Here is a 14254-nt window from a genome sequence, read left to right as displayed (position 1 = left end):
AGATGAGGGGGACACTGTACCCCAGCGAGGGTCAGTCCCTTCAGGAGGGAAGGGGGACCCCGTACCCCAGTGAGGGTCAGCCCCTTTAGGAGGGGAAGGCCGGAATTGGGACAGGCCTAGCATCTGCAAGTGTGATGAGGTTCATTTGTCTGATTGCCCCCTGAAGGGATAGAGGAATTCACAATGGTACCATTTTGTTTCACACAAATGCAGTCCTCTTACCTGTCAAGAGGAGCAACCACTTTCGGGGGACTGTGTAAATATTGCTTGAACCTCAGTTCAAAGGCCTGTCCAATTGTGCTGATGACAGTCTGTGCTAACCCCTCACAACACTCCAGGATATGACAGGCTGTGGAATGTTAACAGGAGCCTCCATTACTGAGAGTGACTCTCAAAATCTCATTAAATATCCACAATTACAACACAATTCCGAGGCTATTTCTTGGCCAATTTCCCTAATCTTATTTACGGCAAACTACATGTGACAATATTTTGATCTGAAATGGAGAAATGGTCAGTTGTGGTCCTCCTGTTTCTATTCAACTCATCCAAATGTCACTTCATGATCCCAAAATCAATTCTGCAACCGCACCCCCCCACTCCCACAAACTCCTAAACCCTTTCCCAGCTCTGACAGACACTCCAGAAACCCACTTGGCGTTCACCCAACCCCAACAGCTTTCCCAACCTCAAACAGGCAGCCATCTTTGAATGTCATGTCCATTTGTCTAGCACTGTTCACTTGGGAACCACAGAACATGAAGAGATGAGCCTGAGAATTTATTTCACATGAAACAATTTAAATATGTTCAGATCAGAGTGTTTTCCCATATACAATCTGGAATGCTCTCTCTTTTCTTTTATTTTATTACTCATTCACAAGGAATGTTTATTGCCCATCCCTAGTTGACCTCAAGAAGGTAGTGGTGAGCTGCTTTCTTTAAATTGCTACAGTCCAGATGCTGTAGGTAGGGTACCCTGAAGGAGGGTATTCCGGAATTTTGACCCAGTGACCATGAAGGAATGGCAAATTATTTCCAAGTGAGGATGATGAGTGGCTTGGATGGGAATTTGCACGGGTTGGGGTTCCATGTATCTGCTGCCTTTGACCTTCTAGATGAGAGTAGTTTGGAAGGTATTGCCTAAGGATCTTAGGTGAATTTCTGCAGTGCGTCTTGTAGACAGTACACACTGCTGCTACTGAGCGTCAGTGGTGGAGGGAGTGAATGTTTGTGGATGTGGTGCCAATCAGGCAGGGGCTGCTTTGTCCAGGATGGTGTCAGGCTTCTTCAGTGTTGTTGGGGCTGCACTCATCCAGGCAAGTGGGGAATATTCCATCACACTCCTGACTTGTGCCTTGTAGATGGTGGGCAGGCTTTGGGGAGTCAGGAGGTGAGTTACTTGCAGAGAGTTCTGAGTCTGTGACCTGCTCCTGTAGTCACTGTGTTTACATGGCTAGTCTGGGTCAGTTTCTGGTCAATGGTATTGATAGTGATGGATACAGTGAAGGCAACACCATGAAAAGTTAAGGGCTGATAGTTGGATTCTGTCTTGTTGGAGATGGTCATTGCCTAGTATTTGTGCAACATAAATGTTATTTACCTCTTGTCAGGCCTGGATCCTGGCCAGGTCTTGCTGCATTTTGATATAGGCTGCTTCAGAATCCAATGAGTCACAAATGATGCTGAACTTTGAGATATGTTGATTGATTGCACCATAACCAAATTAAGAAAAAATCACGCGTGTGAGAAAGCCTCGTTAACTCAAAGGAAGTCTTCTCCATTTCACCCGCTGTGGCCGTTTACCTACATTGGCTGCTGGTCCTGCAACACTTAAGCTTTCCATCCTATTTCCAAATGTCTCCGTGATCTCTAATCTCCTAGAGGCACACAACCATCCAAGACCATTGGTGCACCTCTAGTTCTGGCGTCTGGCATTTCCATTTTAATCAGTCCACCATCAGTTACCATACCTTCATCTACTTAACCATAAACCTCTCATATCTCTTTTTAAGATGTTCCTGAAAAACCATCTGTGACTAAGCCATGAGCAAGTGTCAATCAAGCTTTTCATGTGGTTCTGTTTTAAATTTTATTTGATAACACTCCTGTGAAGCAAGGCCCCAGTGGTAGTTGCAAGTACTCACCTCTCTGATTTACAGGATCCTTCGCTACATAGGCAACATAATCTGTGGTATCCTACAGGAGAAGACAGGAATTATTCACTGCTTTGTAATAACACTTCACATTAAGGAGTAACATCAGCTTGATTGTGCACTTCAGGGCCTGGAATAATGGGATACTGTGCTGAACCATGTCCTGAATCTGAATAGGAGAGATTCAGTCACTCTCAGATTTAAGAAATTCCTCTCTCTGGTATTTTGATTGAGGAACAACCTACTTAAAATTACAGGTTAATGAGCTAATATTGCAATTAAAATAGCTGTCTGAAGAATTTCAAACTGTACATTACGGTTTCCCGTAATCATGTTTATAGAAGTCAGTAACCTGGATATAAGGGATCAGGGTTCATTTGGTGTACTTCCTTCAGCCAGTGATCTGAGAGTTGATCAACAGATTTAGGAAACCTGATCACAGTCGGTCTGTCAGGATTACTGCTGCTGAGTAGAAGTCAGTACATGGTACTCATCTGAATCTTGGAGTGAATCCTCACAATGATCAACTAAACTGCAATCGATCGCTGCCTCCAACTGGAGAAGGAAGTCACTGAGCACAAACATCACAGAATAAACATAGACCCACTGCCAAACACCCAGGAACCAGTCACTGAGCAGTTCTGGTTCCTCCACACACAGAAATCCTGTGAGCTGCCCAATGGGGCAATTTAAAAAAAGAGCTGTGGTAACAATGATTCTATCAGGTCAGGTAACTCCTTACTGTGTCGCCACCAGAAGCGAAGGAGATGGACTGCATGTGATGGTTCGCGATGATCTGGGAACAAAACACACAAAATATTTCACTGCACACACTCAGCCTCAGGCAGAGAACAAAGACAGTTGTCCTCACTTTGCAAGTCCCAGGGCCCAGAGACACCAGCACAAACTGCACACTCGAGGGTAATATTTATGTTGTTCTCTTGACAGCAGGAACTCCAGGACCCAACCCAACCCAACCCAACATCCTATACTCCTGAACCTGCCCTGATTGTGGGGGTCTGTGGGTGTGCACATGTGGGTTGGAGGAGAAGAGGGAGGAGGCGGAGGAGAGTGTGGGCCTGTTGCTGAGTGTTTCCTCAGTCTCTGGGCAATATAAACCTCATGCCTACAGCACATCCTGTTACCCCTGTCACCCTCCCTCCATTCAGCATTTAGCCCCATCCCCAGTTTAATCACCCGTGCCCAGTGTGGGGTTACCTGTCGGGTGGTGGGCAATGCAAGGTTTAACCCTTCGATGGAGATGTTGATGGTGATGCTCATCCCAGCAAACCGCAGGTTGCTTCTCCCCAGGATGGATTGCAGGGATTGGTTCGAAGGCTAAAGGGGGTCAGGGTGCAAAAGAACACACACACACGCACACGGTCAAAATTAACAACAGGAATTAAATGGTCAGCGGTTAGTGAGTCTCACAGTCCAGAACCCTTAACCAGACCAGCAGTGCCCACGAAACCTGTCCCCCAGGGAGAGTCAGTGTCTGTGTGGGGGAACACATCCGCCAGCTCCCCCCCCCACGCAGAGAGAGCGCGAGTTGGGTGGGGGACCTGTCCCTCAGGGAGAGTAAGAGTGTGTGTGTGCACACATGCACATGTCCAATGGAATCAGAGCCAGGGATTTCTGACTCACTGTGTGGGGTTTCAGAGGGAGACTGCTTCACTTGTACCAATGACAATTGTCCAAGGAGGCACAGGGCAGTGGGTGGGTACCTCATGGAACGAGGAACCTCACTTTATAATGACGATGAACCGACGGAGGCACAGCAGTTCAGTCTGAGATAAATCAGTCACAATCCAAGCTCAGTCTGTCTTCGTTCATACCTTCCTTTTCCAAGCCCCTTTCACTCCTGGAACTGTTTCGTGCAGCCGATTAATGGCTTCCCTGCAAAGCGAGATTTATCTGGTGAGAGAAGATTCAGTTTGGAATAACAGACGCTGCCTGTCTCTGGGCACATAGAGTCCCATCAGTACCTGTCCCAAACACCTTTCACCCAGTACATCCCAAAGCTCTTTACAGCCAATGACACACTTCTAAAGTGTAGGCCTAATTGGGCCCAGTGTAGCCAACTGGCACACAAAGACAGCACAGCGTTCCCTCTGCACTGCACTGGGAATTTCAGACTGTACTCCAGTCATAATCATCACTTTAAGGGTTGTATGGGACATATTCCCTGGTGAGAGTGGAGAATGAAGATTTCAGGGCTCAGAGAGGTGGCTATTATCACCAGTTTTTAGCCATTTTCACATTCTTTTTAGCACTGACTTTCCCCAAAGCAAAACGACTGGCAGGGAAATCGAAGTTATCACATGGTCCAGGAGGCAAGAGTGAGCATCTCAGGATGATTCACAATGATCATCATCATTGTTGCCCCAATTATTTACAGATGGAAATATTGAATAAACAAGAATTGTTTTGAAAACAATTTCAAATAAATTCAGCTGCAGTGAGAAGCTGCTTTACACACAGTTAATTTCAGATGTGGAAAATTATGTTTCCAATTTGTCCTTTACCAAGAACATATTGAGTACAATTTTAAGACAAAGCGTTCCAGTTTTCCAATCAAGAATTTTAGAGATAATTTTATTCATTGTTTGTGGCCCAGTGCTGATGTTCTCAGTTTTATCTCAGAACAAGCTGGCTCTTTAAGGAACATCATCAATATTAGATTAGCACTGCAGTCAGCTCTTACTTTGCCCTATCGATCGGTGCTGCTATTTCTACCCCATTCTCAACATTGTACTGATTATGTTGCTGAGCACTGCAAAGGAGTTGATTGCATCAATAGAAAACTGTCAGCCCCACTTCACAAGCTCCTGAGCACAATGATCCAGACTACAGTCATTTACAACACACATTGTTCAGGGGTGCGTGGTAGAGAACAGCTACAGACTGAAAGGAAGGGAGAGAAAAACAAGAGAGAGAGAAAAGGAGATGAGGAAGAGTACCGTATAGGGGAGAATCCACAACCTCTCAGTCTCTATGTTGTGTTTGAAGAGGGTGTTGGGAAGGTGGTGATGTTCGTGGGACTGATTGCCCAAGAGATAATAATAACTAAAATAAGCAGGCGCTATCTTAAGAAACACCATCTTTGAGAGTGAAACTGAATACTGATTGCATTAACATTTCGACTCATTTGGCTTCTAACCATCTTTAATTCAGTAGTAGTCAATGACCATAACTAGATTTAATCCTGTGGAGATTCTGTCAGTAATATACTCATCTTACCTTGTGACCTGTGTTCTTGTGTTGAAGTCAAGGGATCTCATTGATTTGACCACTTCAATACAACCCATATACTGTAACAGGAAGATACAGGGTCAAACATAAGTATAACCAAGATAAATCTTCAAATCTCATTTTATAAATGGACGACTCGGCCCATTGTGCTTGCGCCAGCTTTTTGAAAGACCTCTCCAATTAGGCCCACTGCCCTGTTCTTTCTGATGCCTTTTGGAAGTTTCTATTGAACCGGTTTCCACTGCTGTTTCACAAGGCCACAGAGATCTAAAGCACAGTAAAATGTCCTTGAACCTATCGAGTCCATGCCAGTCAGAAACAACCATTGAAATCATAGAATCTTTAACAGTGTGGAAACAGGCCCTTCGGCCCAACACGTCCACACCGTCCCTCCGAGCATCCCACCCAGACCCACCTCCTTATAACCCACCTAATCTACACATCCCTGAACACTATGGGCAATTTAGCATGGCCAATCCACCTAGCCTGCACATCTTTGGACTGTGGGAGGAAACCTGAGCATCCGGAGGAAACCCACACAGACATGGGGAGAATGTGCAAACTCCACACAGACAGTCACCTGAGAGTGGAATTGAATCTAGGTTCCTGGTGCCGTGAGGCAGTAGTGCTAACCACTGAGCCACCATGCCGCCTAACCACCTAACTATTCTAACCCCATTTTGGAGCACTTGACTCATAGCTCTGTCTGCCTTGGCCTTGCAGGTGTGCATCGAAATCCTTCTTCAATATCATGAGGGTTTCAACTCTCCCACCCTTACAGGCAGGGATCTCCAGTTATCCACCACCCTGCTCATGAAAAAGTATTTCCTCACAATTCCTCCAAACCTCCTGTCCTTTACCTTAAATCTATGCCCCCAGTCATTGATCCCTGCATTGAGGAGATAAGTTTCTTCTGTTTATCCTGTCTGTGCCCTTCAATTTTGTTGTTTTTTTTAATTATCCCATGGGACGTGGGTGTTGCTGGTTGGTCAACACAAACTGCCCATTCCTAGTTACTCTTGAAAAGATAGCGGGGCTATTAATCCAGAGACCCATGACCACAAAACCGTTGTCAGTTATCAGGTTCACTAACGTCCTTTAGAGAAGGAAGCTGCCATCCTTACTTGGTCTGGCCTACATGTGACTCCAGACCCACAGCAATGCGGTTGACTCTGGCAATTAGGCATGGGCAATAAATGCTGGCCCTGCCAGAGATACCCTCATCAAGTGAATGAATTTTTGAAAAGTTCCTGTGCTATAGGTAGACCATGTCTCCTCTGCGCCAAGGAAAACAACTCCAGTCTTTCAAATAACCAACACTCTCCAGTCCAGGCATATCCTGGTAAATTTCCTCTGCATCCTCTCCAATAACGTGAATTCCAGAACTCCACACTATTCTCTAGTTGTGGCCTAACTAACATTTTATACAATTCCAGCATCACCTTTTTTTTTATTCATTCATGGGACGAGGGTGTCACTGGCCAGGCAGCATTTATTGCCCATCCCTAATTGCCCAGAGGGCAGTTAAGAATCAACCACATTGCTGTGGGTCTGGAGTCACATGTAGACCAGACCAGGTAAGGATGGCAGTTTCCTTCCCTAAAGAACATTAGTTTTTACAACAATCGACAATGGATTCACGGTTATCATTAGATGATTAATTCCAGATATTTATTGAATTCAAATTCCACCATCTGCCAAGGTGGGATTCGAACCCGGGTCCCCTGAACATTATCTAGGTCTCTGGATTAACGGTCCAGTGACAACACCACTAAAGCCATTGCCCCACCTCCTTTCTCTTAAACTCTACACCTCAGCCAATAGATGACGTCCCATCTTCAGCACACTTTTTTTATTCACTAGTGGGAGTGTGAGCTTTGCTGGCTAGGCTAGCATTTGCTGCCGATCCCTGACTGCTGGAGAAAGGTTGATGGTTAGCCAACTTATGAATCAACATAGGTATTCTCACACTGCTGTCAATACTGCTGTGTTCATCCAGCTCTACACCTTGTTATCTTTATCATAGATAGATTGGTGACTTGGGCACAGAAATGGCAGATGGAGTTTAATCCAGACAAATGTGAGGTGATGCATTTTAGAGAATCAAATTTAGGTGTGAATTATACTATAAATGGCAGAACCCTTAGGAATATTAACATTCAGATTGATCTGGGCATGCAGGTCTACAGTTCCCTAAAAGTGACAATACAGGTGGCCAAGGTAATTAAGAAGGCATATGGCCTGCTTTCCTTCATCAGCTGGAGCGTGGAGTACAAGAGCTGGCAAACCATGTAGCAACTACATAAAACCCTTGTTAGGCCATTTTGGAGTATTGTGTACAGATTTGGTCACCACATTACCAGAAGGATGTGAAAGCTTTGAACAGAGTGCAGAGAAGGTTCACCAGGATGTTGCCTGGTCTCGAGGGCATTGGCTATGAGGCAAGGTGCTGTGTTCCACCAGCTCCATTGGGGAATCTAGAATGAACAGGTCACAGTTTCAGGATAAGTGATTGACCATTTTGGACTTGGCTGAGGAGAAATATCTTTAGAAGTTTGTGATTTTTTAAAAATTCCCTACCCCCAGAGAGCTGTGCATGCTCAGTTGTTGAGTCGATTCAAGTTGAAGATTGATAGATTTTTGGACCCAAAGGAAACAGAGTTAATACCGAGGGCAGACAGGAAGATGGCATTGAGGGAATAAAAAGCCCCAATTAAGGATCCAACTTGAGGGGTCAAATGGACTATTCACTCTAAATATTTACTCTCATACATTCTGAAAGTTCAGCACAAGTTCCTTAGTTTGTACTCAAATCCACTTTTCTCCACACTTTTTAGATAGAAATGTCTTCCCCTTGTATTCACACAGGACACGCTTTTCCATGCAGTCCTGAAGAGAAGGACAAACAGCCAGGATTCCTGCCCAGTCACTGAAGGGTGTCTGTGGAAGGGTCACTCAACCTGAAACGTTAACTCTGTTTTCTCTCCACAGATGCTGCCAGACCTGCTGAGTTTTTCCAGCAGTTTCTGTTTTCCTTACTGAGGGTGCGGTGGCTGATCAAGAGGATTGGGTTAATGGGTTTTCAGGAGAGAAAATCTTTAAGAAGCATGTCCACACACAGACACAATATAATCAGGTTTGGAACCCAAGAAAATACATTTCACGCCGAGGGCTGTGTCTGAGAGATGAATGTGTTCATACAGAGAAGAGCTAGCAGTAGTTCCCTGGAGCCTGCTCGGATACTGCGAGCTGGGGTTGGGGCGGAGAAGGTTGCATATAGAAATTCACAGCTGCTCAAATTACATTTTGGTCTCTTAAGTAGCTCATCACAGCTCCCACTGCATTAAATGAGGAGGCAAGGTCAGACAGGGCACCAATAATGCCAGGAAAGGATAAAATGCTGAATCATTTTAGATTCTGCCCACTGTCTCTCTCAAAAACCAATATACAAGAGAATGAGAGATAGTAGGAACTGCAGATGCTGGAGAATCCGAGACAACAAGGTGCAAGGCTGGATGAACACAGCAGGCCAAGCAGCATCATAGGAGCAGAGAGGCTGACGTTTCGGGCCTAGACCCTTCATCAGAAAAGGGGGAGGGGAAGGGGGTTTTGAAATAAATAGGGAGAGAGTGGGAGGCGGATAGAAGAGGGATGGAGGAGAGGATAGGTGGAGAAGAAACAAACAGGTCGAAGAGGCGGGGATGGGGCCAGGAAAGGTGAGTGTAGGTAGGGAGTTAGGAAGGGGATAGGTCAGTCCAGGGAGGACGGACAGGTCAAGGGGGCGGGATGAGGTTGGTCGGTAGGAGATGGAGGTGCGGCTTGAGGTGGGAGGAGGGGATAGGTGGGAGGAAGAACAGGTTAGGGAGGCAGGGACGAGCTGGACTGGTTTTGGGATGCGGTGGGGGGAGGGGAGATTTTGAAACTTGTGAAATCCACATTGATACCATTGGGCTGCAGGGTTCCCAAGCGGAATATGAGTTGCTGTTCCTGCAACCTTCGGGTGGCATCGTTGTGGCACACCTGACCCTGACAGATCAGAATTTGAGGAATGAAAGATTCGGATCTGAAGTATATACGGCTGCTTCATCTCCCACCCCTGTTTGTCACATCATGTTATGAATATGTTCCCAGATTTCCTGATTGGATGGGAGCAAGTTTCTACTTGTATGGAATTTCTCATCAGAGAGTCATGGCCACTAATTGCAGGAACGAATGACACCTGCAGTACACAACTGCCTCGCCTCATTGACTCATCCTCTTGCAGTAACTCTACAGGGTTCAGGTTCTCCATATCCTTCAACCCCAAAATCCTGTGTCCCTTGACAATAAAAAAAACCCCTCTATTCCTCAATCCTAATCTCTCCACCATTGAACTCAATAGCCCCCAGTGCCATTAGATTTATTGCGTCATTGGTCATCCCTGAGAATTGACACCACTCCGGAAAAGTATTCCCTGCAGAATTCCCTTCTTACTCTGGTTGTTGTGTTTTTTCAGGTTGTGAGGCAGATGTTTCTCAGCCTGTGCTGTTGTTGAGCTGGAATGGTGTCTCTGGCTGTCACACATGGCCCAGGCCACTCTGAACTTTCAATTAAGTTTCTCTGTAGGGGAATCGAGAGTTATGGGGAAAGGACAGTAAGGTGGACGTGAGGAATGTCAGATCAGCCAGGTCTACTGGTCTTATTGAAATACAGTGTGTACAACTGCTATTGAAACTTGTATAAAGATCAATTGTGATAATCCTATAACACACAGCTGAAGTCGTATATTTGCAGAAGGTATTGTTAGGCCAGGTGTATCCTTTGTGATTTGAGGTTCTGCCCACAACTTTGGAGAAAAGCATTGAACTGTTTGTTCATTAATTCTGACCAACAATTGATGTCTCTGGTTGGTAAACGATATTCCATCGAATGTTTCACCTGCTCCACAACTATTTGCTGTTGGGAAGTGATCAGTAGCAGGAACTGTGACTGATCTCCCCTTCTCCTATAACATAGGGTAGGGGAGGGGAGGCGAATGGGTGAATGGACAGTGGTCAGTAGCAGGAATCTCACCGTCTCTGTCCCATGTGAACCAGGGTTTCCTGAGGCCAGGCAGAATCCTCAGCTGACTGTATCACTCACTATCACAACAGAAGCTTTGCTCTAACACTGGGTCCGATCTCTCTCTCACAGCAAGTTGTGTTTTGAATGATCTGTTTAATGCCTGCTAATGGCAGAGGCAAAGGTTACATGACCACAAAAAAACTAATCAGTGCACAATGTACAAATTTCTTCAACTGTGGCTCAGTCGTTAGTCCTGCTGCCTCACAGCGCCAGGGACCCTGGTTCAATTCCACCCTTGGGCGACTTTATGGAGTTTGCACATTCTCCCTGTGTCTGCGTGGGTTTCCTCTGGGTGCTCCAGTTTTCCCACAGTCCAGAGATGTGCAGGTTAGGGTGGATTGGCCATGCTAAATTGCCCATAGTGTCCAGGTATGTGCAGGCTAGGGGGGTTAGCCATGGGAAATGTGGGGTGATATACTGGGGGGTGTAGGTCAGTATGGACTCTATGCGCTAAATGGCCTGCTTCCACACTTTAGGGATTCTATGATACTGCATGCACCATAATTTGCAGTTACATGTTACAAAATGTACACCGGAAATAAAAAGTATAATTCATGAACAAAACTGATCATTCTGGTCATTCCCATATTCAGCAATCTCTGCGCGCACACACACCACCCATTACCTTGAAACTGTTTCTGGTCTTTTAATGACGTGTGTGAGTTGTTGGTTTGTCTGGTCCCAGGGTTGATCTCCTGTCCTTGGGGAGTGTTGTTCCAGCACTAAGCACTTGATCAAAGCAAAGTGCTTTTCTTTCAGATTAACTGTCAGCTGGGTTTATGATATCCAGAGCATGTCGACCTACTGTTGTTATTTTTTGGTTGTAAGTTGTCTGTGCTTCAATCCTGACACATATCCTTAGCAATGGGTTTGCATTGATGTTCACACGCTGGTGACAAATTAGATGAAATAGTGCTGAAGAGTTCTCACATCCCACAAATCATTGAGGTTCTTTCACATCTGTTGGTGCTGCATCTCTGCTACAGCTCCCTATCGGGATCCAGGTGACATCCTGCTGCTGTTAGTCAATGACCAATGTAATTTGCTTGTTCTATTTTCTTTTACTTATTACACCTTTATCACACTGATTGCATCTTTTGGTTTCACTTGCTTATTAACTACAAGCTTCTCCAGGATAATATCTTGGACTTTGAATCTTTCTTTGTTTTTAAAAGCTCCTGGCTGTTGGTACATCTATCTTATCTTTCAAGTTGAACCTGAAAGCATCTGTACCTGCTGTGTCTGCCGATACTGAGTTGTTCTCACATTCTCATCCACTTTGAGATGGTGTTCATCTTTGTGATTTTCCAGGATCAGTTCAGCAGGTAATGGCTGAGTGACCTGCAAAATACTGACAATCTCGTCTGGCATGTTTAAGGTTGCTGTTTTCATTCACCCTGCAATGTTTCTCAGTATAGTGCAAAGTTTCTTCCATTGGGAACACCACCCTCTGCAGCTTCCCCTCGAAGCCACTCATCCTGACTTGGAAATATATCACTGTTCCTTCATTGCCGCTGGATCAAAATCCTGGCATTTGCCACAAACAAAAGTGAAATATCCTATGGCAGGGGTACAGGTTTCATATCTATACCAATCTAGCCAGTACGTAATGTACAAATGAACTTCTCCAAATAGGCTGTAACTCTCTCACGCGCACAGCATATCTCTCTCCCATTGGGCTGTATCTCTCTGTATCACACTCAGCTGCACCCCTCTCTCACACACACTCGGTGTACCTATCTCTCTCAGTCATACACACTCAGCTGCATCCATCTCTCTGTCTCTTTCACACTCAGCCATCTCACTTTCCCTCACACTTGGCTGTATCTCTCTCCTACTGGTCTCTGGGCTTAGCAGCTGCACTGATCTTTCTCCAACAGGGTATTACCTTGGGCTGGGAGGAGGCCATTCATGCCCTCTATTCTATTTGGTCATTCAATTGGACTCACGTAATCTGAATCCTAGCAATTTATCCCACTTTACTCCCTAGCTTTCAATAACTCTTATCCCGTAGACGATCTCAATCTCTACCTCAGTCTTGAGTCTCTATGTGTCCCACTATGTTTTGTGTCTGGGACAGAGTCTGATCTCCACTCTCTGTGGGGAAACTTGCTCATGTTGCTGACGTCTCTCTCTCTCTCTCGCTCCAGATTGAGCCTTTGCTGCAAAGGACATTTCTGTGCATTCCCAGCCATCCATCTTTCACAAAACCTGTTGGACACAATGGATTTCCCACTTTGGCAGAACCCAAACTATTGCACCGAATTCCCTCACAACCTCAGCAATTCCTACTTAAAGTAGAGATTGCACATCAACGGTGTTTTCCAGTACAGAAACAGACCATTGGGCCCATCTGCTCTGCTGGTGTCTATGCTCCACACAAACTTCCTCCCACCCTCTCTTCATGTCATCCTTTGAGTATATCCTTCCCTCTCCCTCATGGGTTTATCCAGTTTCATCAACTGTGGGAGTGAGTTCCACATTTTCCCCACTCTCCAGGTGGAGGTTTCTCCAGGATTCCAAACTGAATTTAAAAGTGACTATCTGACATCAATGGAGTAAAGATTGCTTTCATATTTTGGACCTCAGATTAGAAATGGGAAAAGTTCCTATGTGTTAGATCAAGAGATCGTGGAAGAAGATGCTGAGGCTTTTAAAAGAATACTGAGGGGAAGTCACTATTGTATCTATAATGTGGCTATTTACAAGCAGCAAGGCAGAAGGCGAAAATACTTCAGCTCTGTGGCAGTGCGCCAGGACCCAGCTGTGTGTTTTCAGGTGTAGTCAGCATAGTAACAGCTTCTGATGAGTTTCTGTGTGAGTGGCTACAGCTTTGTTTTTGAACAACTCAGCAGAAACATTCATGTAGCTCTCTGTCTCCTTTCTATTAGTAGAAAAGTAAAAGGACATTCCGAGCAGCTAGCTCCCCCCACCCGCCACCTCTTTCTCACTCTCTCTCCAAATTCTCTTCTTGAAAGGAAAGGGAGGAAAAACTACTTTCAGAGACACTGAAAGGTTCAATCCTTGATCAATGAATGAAAGGGGGCAGCACAGTGGCTCAGTGGTTAGCACTGCAGCCTCACAGCACCAGGGACCCGGGTTCGATTCCAGCCTTGGGCGACCGTCTGTGTGGAGTTTGCACATTCTCCCCGTGTCTGCGTGGGTTTCCTCCAGGTGCTCCAGTTTCCTCCCACAGTCCAAAGATGTGCAGGTTAGGTAGATTGGCCATGCTAAATTGCCCATAGTGGTCAGGGTTATAGGGGGATGGGTCTGGGTGGGATGCTCCAAGGGTCAGTGTTGACTTGTTGGGCCAAAGGGCCTGTTTCCACACTGTAGGGATTCTATGAATCAGAGTATCCACAGTGTCATATCTTCCTCCAAAATAAAGGAACTGAAGTGAACCATCTCATCACCACCAGTGATCCAGATCTGTGCTTCACTGATGTTTTATTGTTTCTACCCCACCTGTAATATTTCTGGCTTGTCTCTTTGTGTGTCTGTTTGTATGTGTATGGAATCGTTTACAAGTTTAAGTTATAAAGGTATAAGTTATGTATAAATAAAGTTCTAATTCATGTTTCTTTTCTGCCATCGATGAAACCTGGTTTTTTTTGCAAATGTATCACCGCTTTCTTGTTGGTAAGGGTTTTCTTTCAGAGATAGTTGGAACTGCCAATGCTGGAGAATCTGAGATAACAAGATGTAGAGCTGGATGAACACAGCAGGCCAAGCAGCATCAGAGGA

The 14254-nt window shown here is 45.3% G+C and overlaps 1 protein-coding gene across 4 annotated transcripts in view; it reads right to left on the bottom strand.

Annotated features, from left to right (window-relative positions):
* Positions 1–14254, bottom strand: part of shc2 (SHC (Src homology 2 domain containing) transforming protein 2) — a 57422-nt gene that overhangs the window by 16386 nt on the left and 26782 nt on the right. For all 4 annotated transcript variants that reach the window (XM_048614016.1, XM_048614017.1, XM_048614018.1 and 1 more), the window contains exons 2-7: positions 5396–5466; positions 3991–4051; positions 3374–3493; positions 2898–2951; positions 2147–2198; positions 223–349 (exon numbers count right to left, since the gene is read on the bottom strand). In XM_048614016.1, the coding sequence (XP_048469973.1) occupies positions 223–349; positions 2147–2198; positions 2898–2951; positions 3374–3493; positions 3991–4051; positions 5396–5466 (485 nt within the window). The remainder of the gene's footprint in view (positions 1–222; positions 350–2146; positions 2199–2897; positions 2952–3373; positions 3494–3990; positions 4052–5395; positions 5467–14254) is intronic.

Source organism: Rhincodon typus, chromosome 29, assembly GCF_021869965.1.
Source record: "Rhincodon typus isolate 14 chromosome 29, sRhiTyp1.1, whole genome shotgun sequence".
Classification (NCBI taxonomy): domain Eukaryota; kingdom Metazoa; phylum Chordata; class Chondrichthyes; order Orectolobiformes; family Rhincodontidae; genus Rhincodon; species Rhincodon typus.
This window is presented reverse-complemented; position numbering and strand designations above follow the sequence as displayed.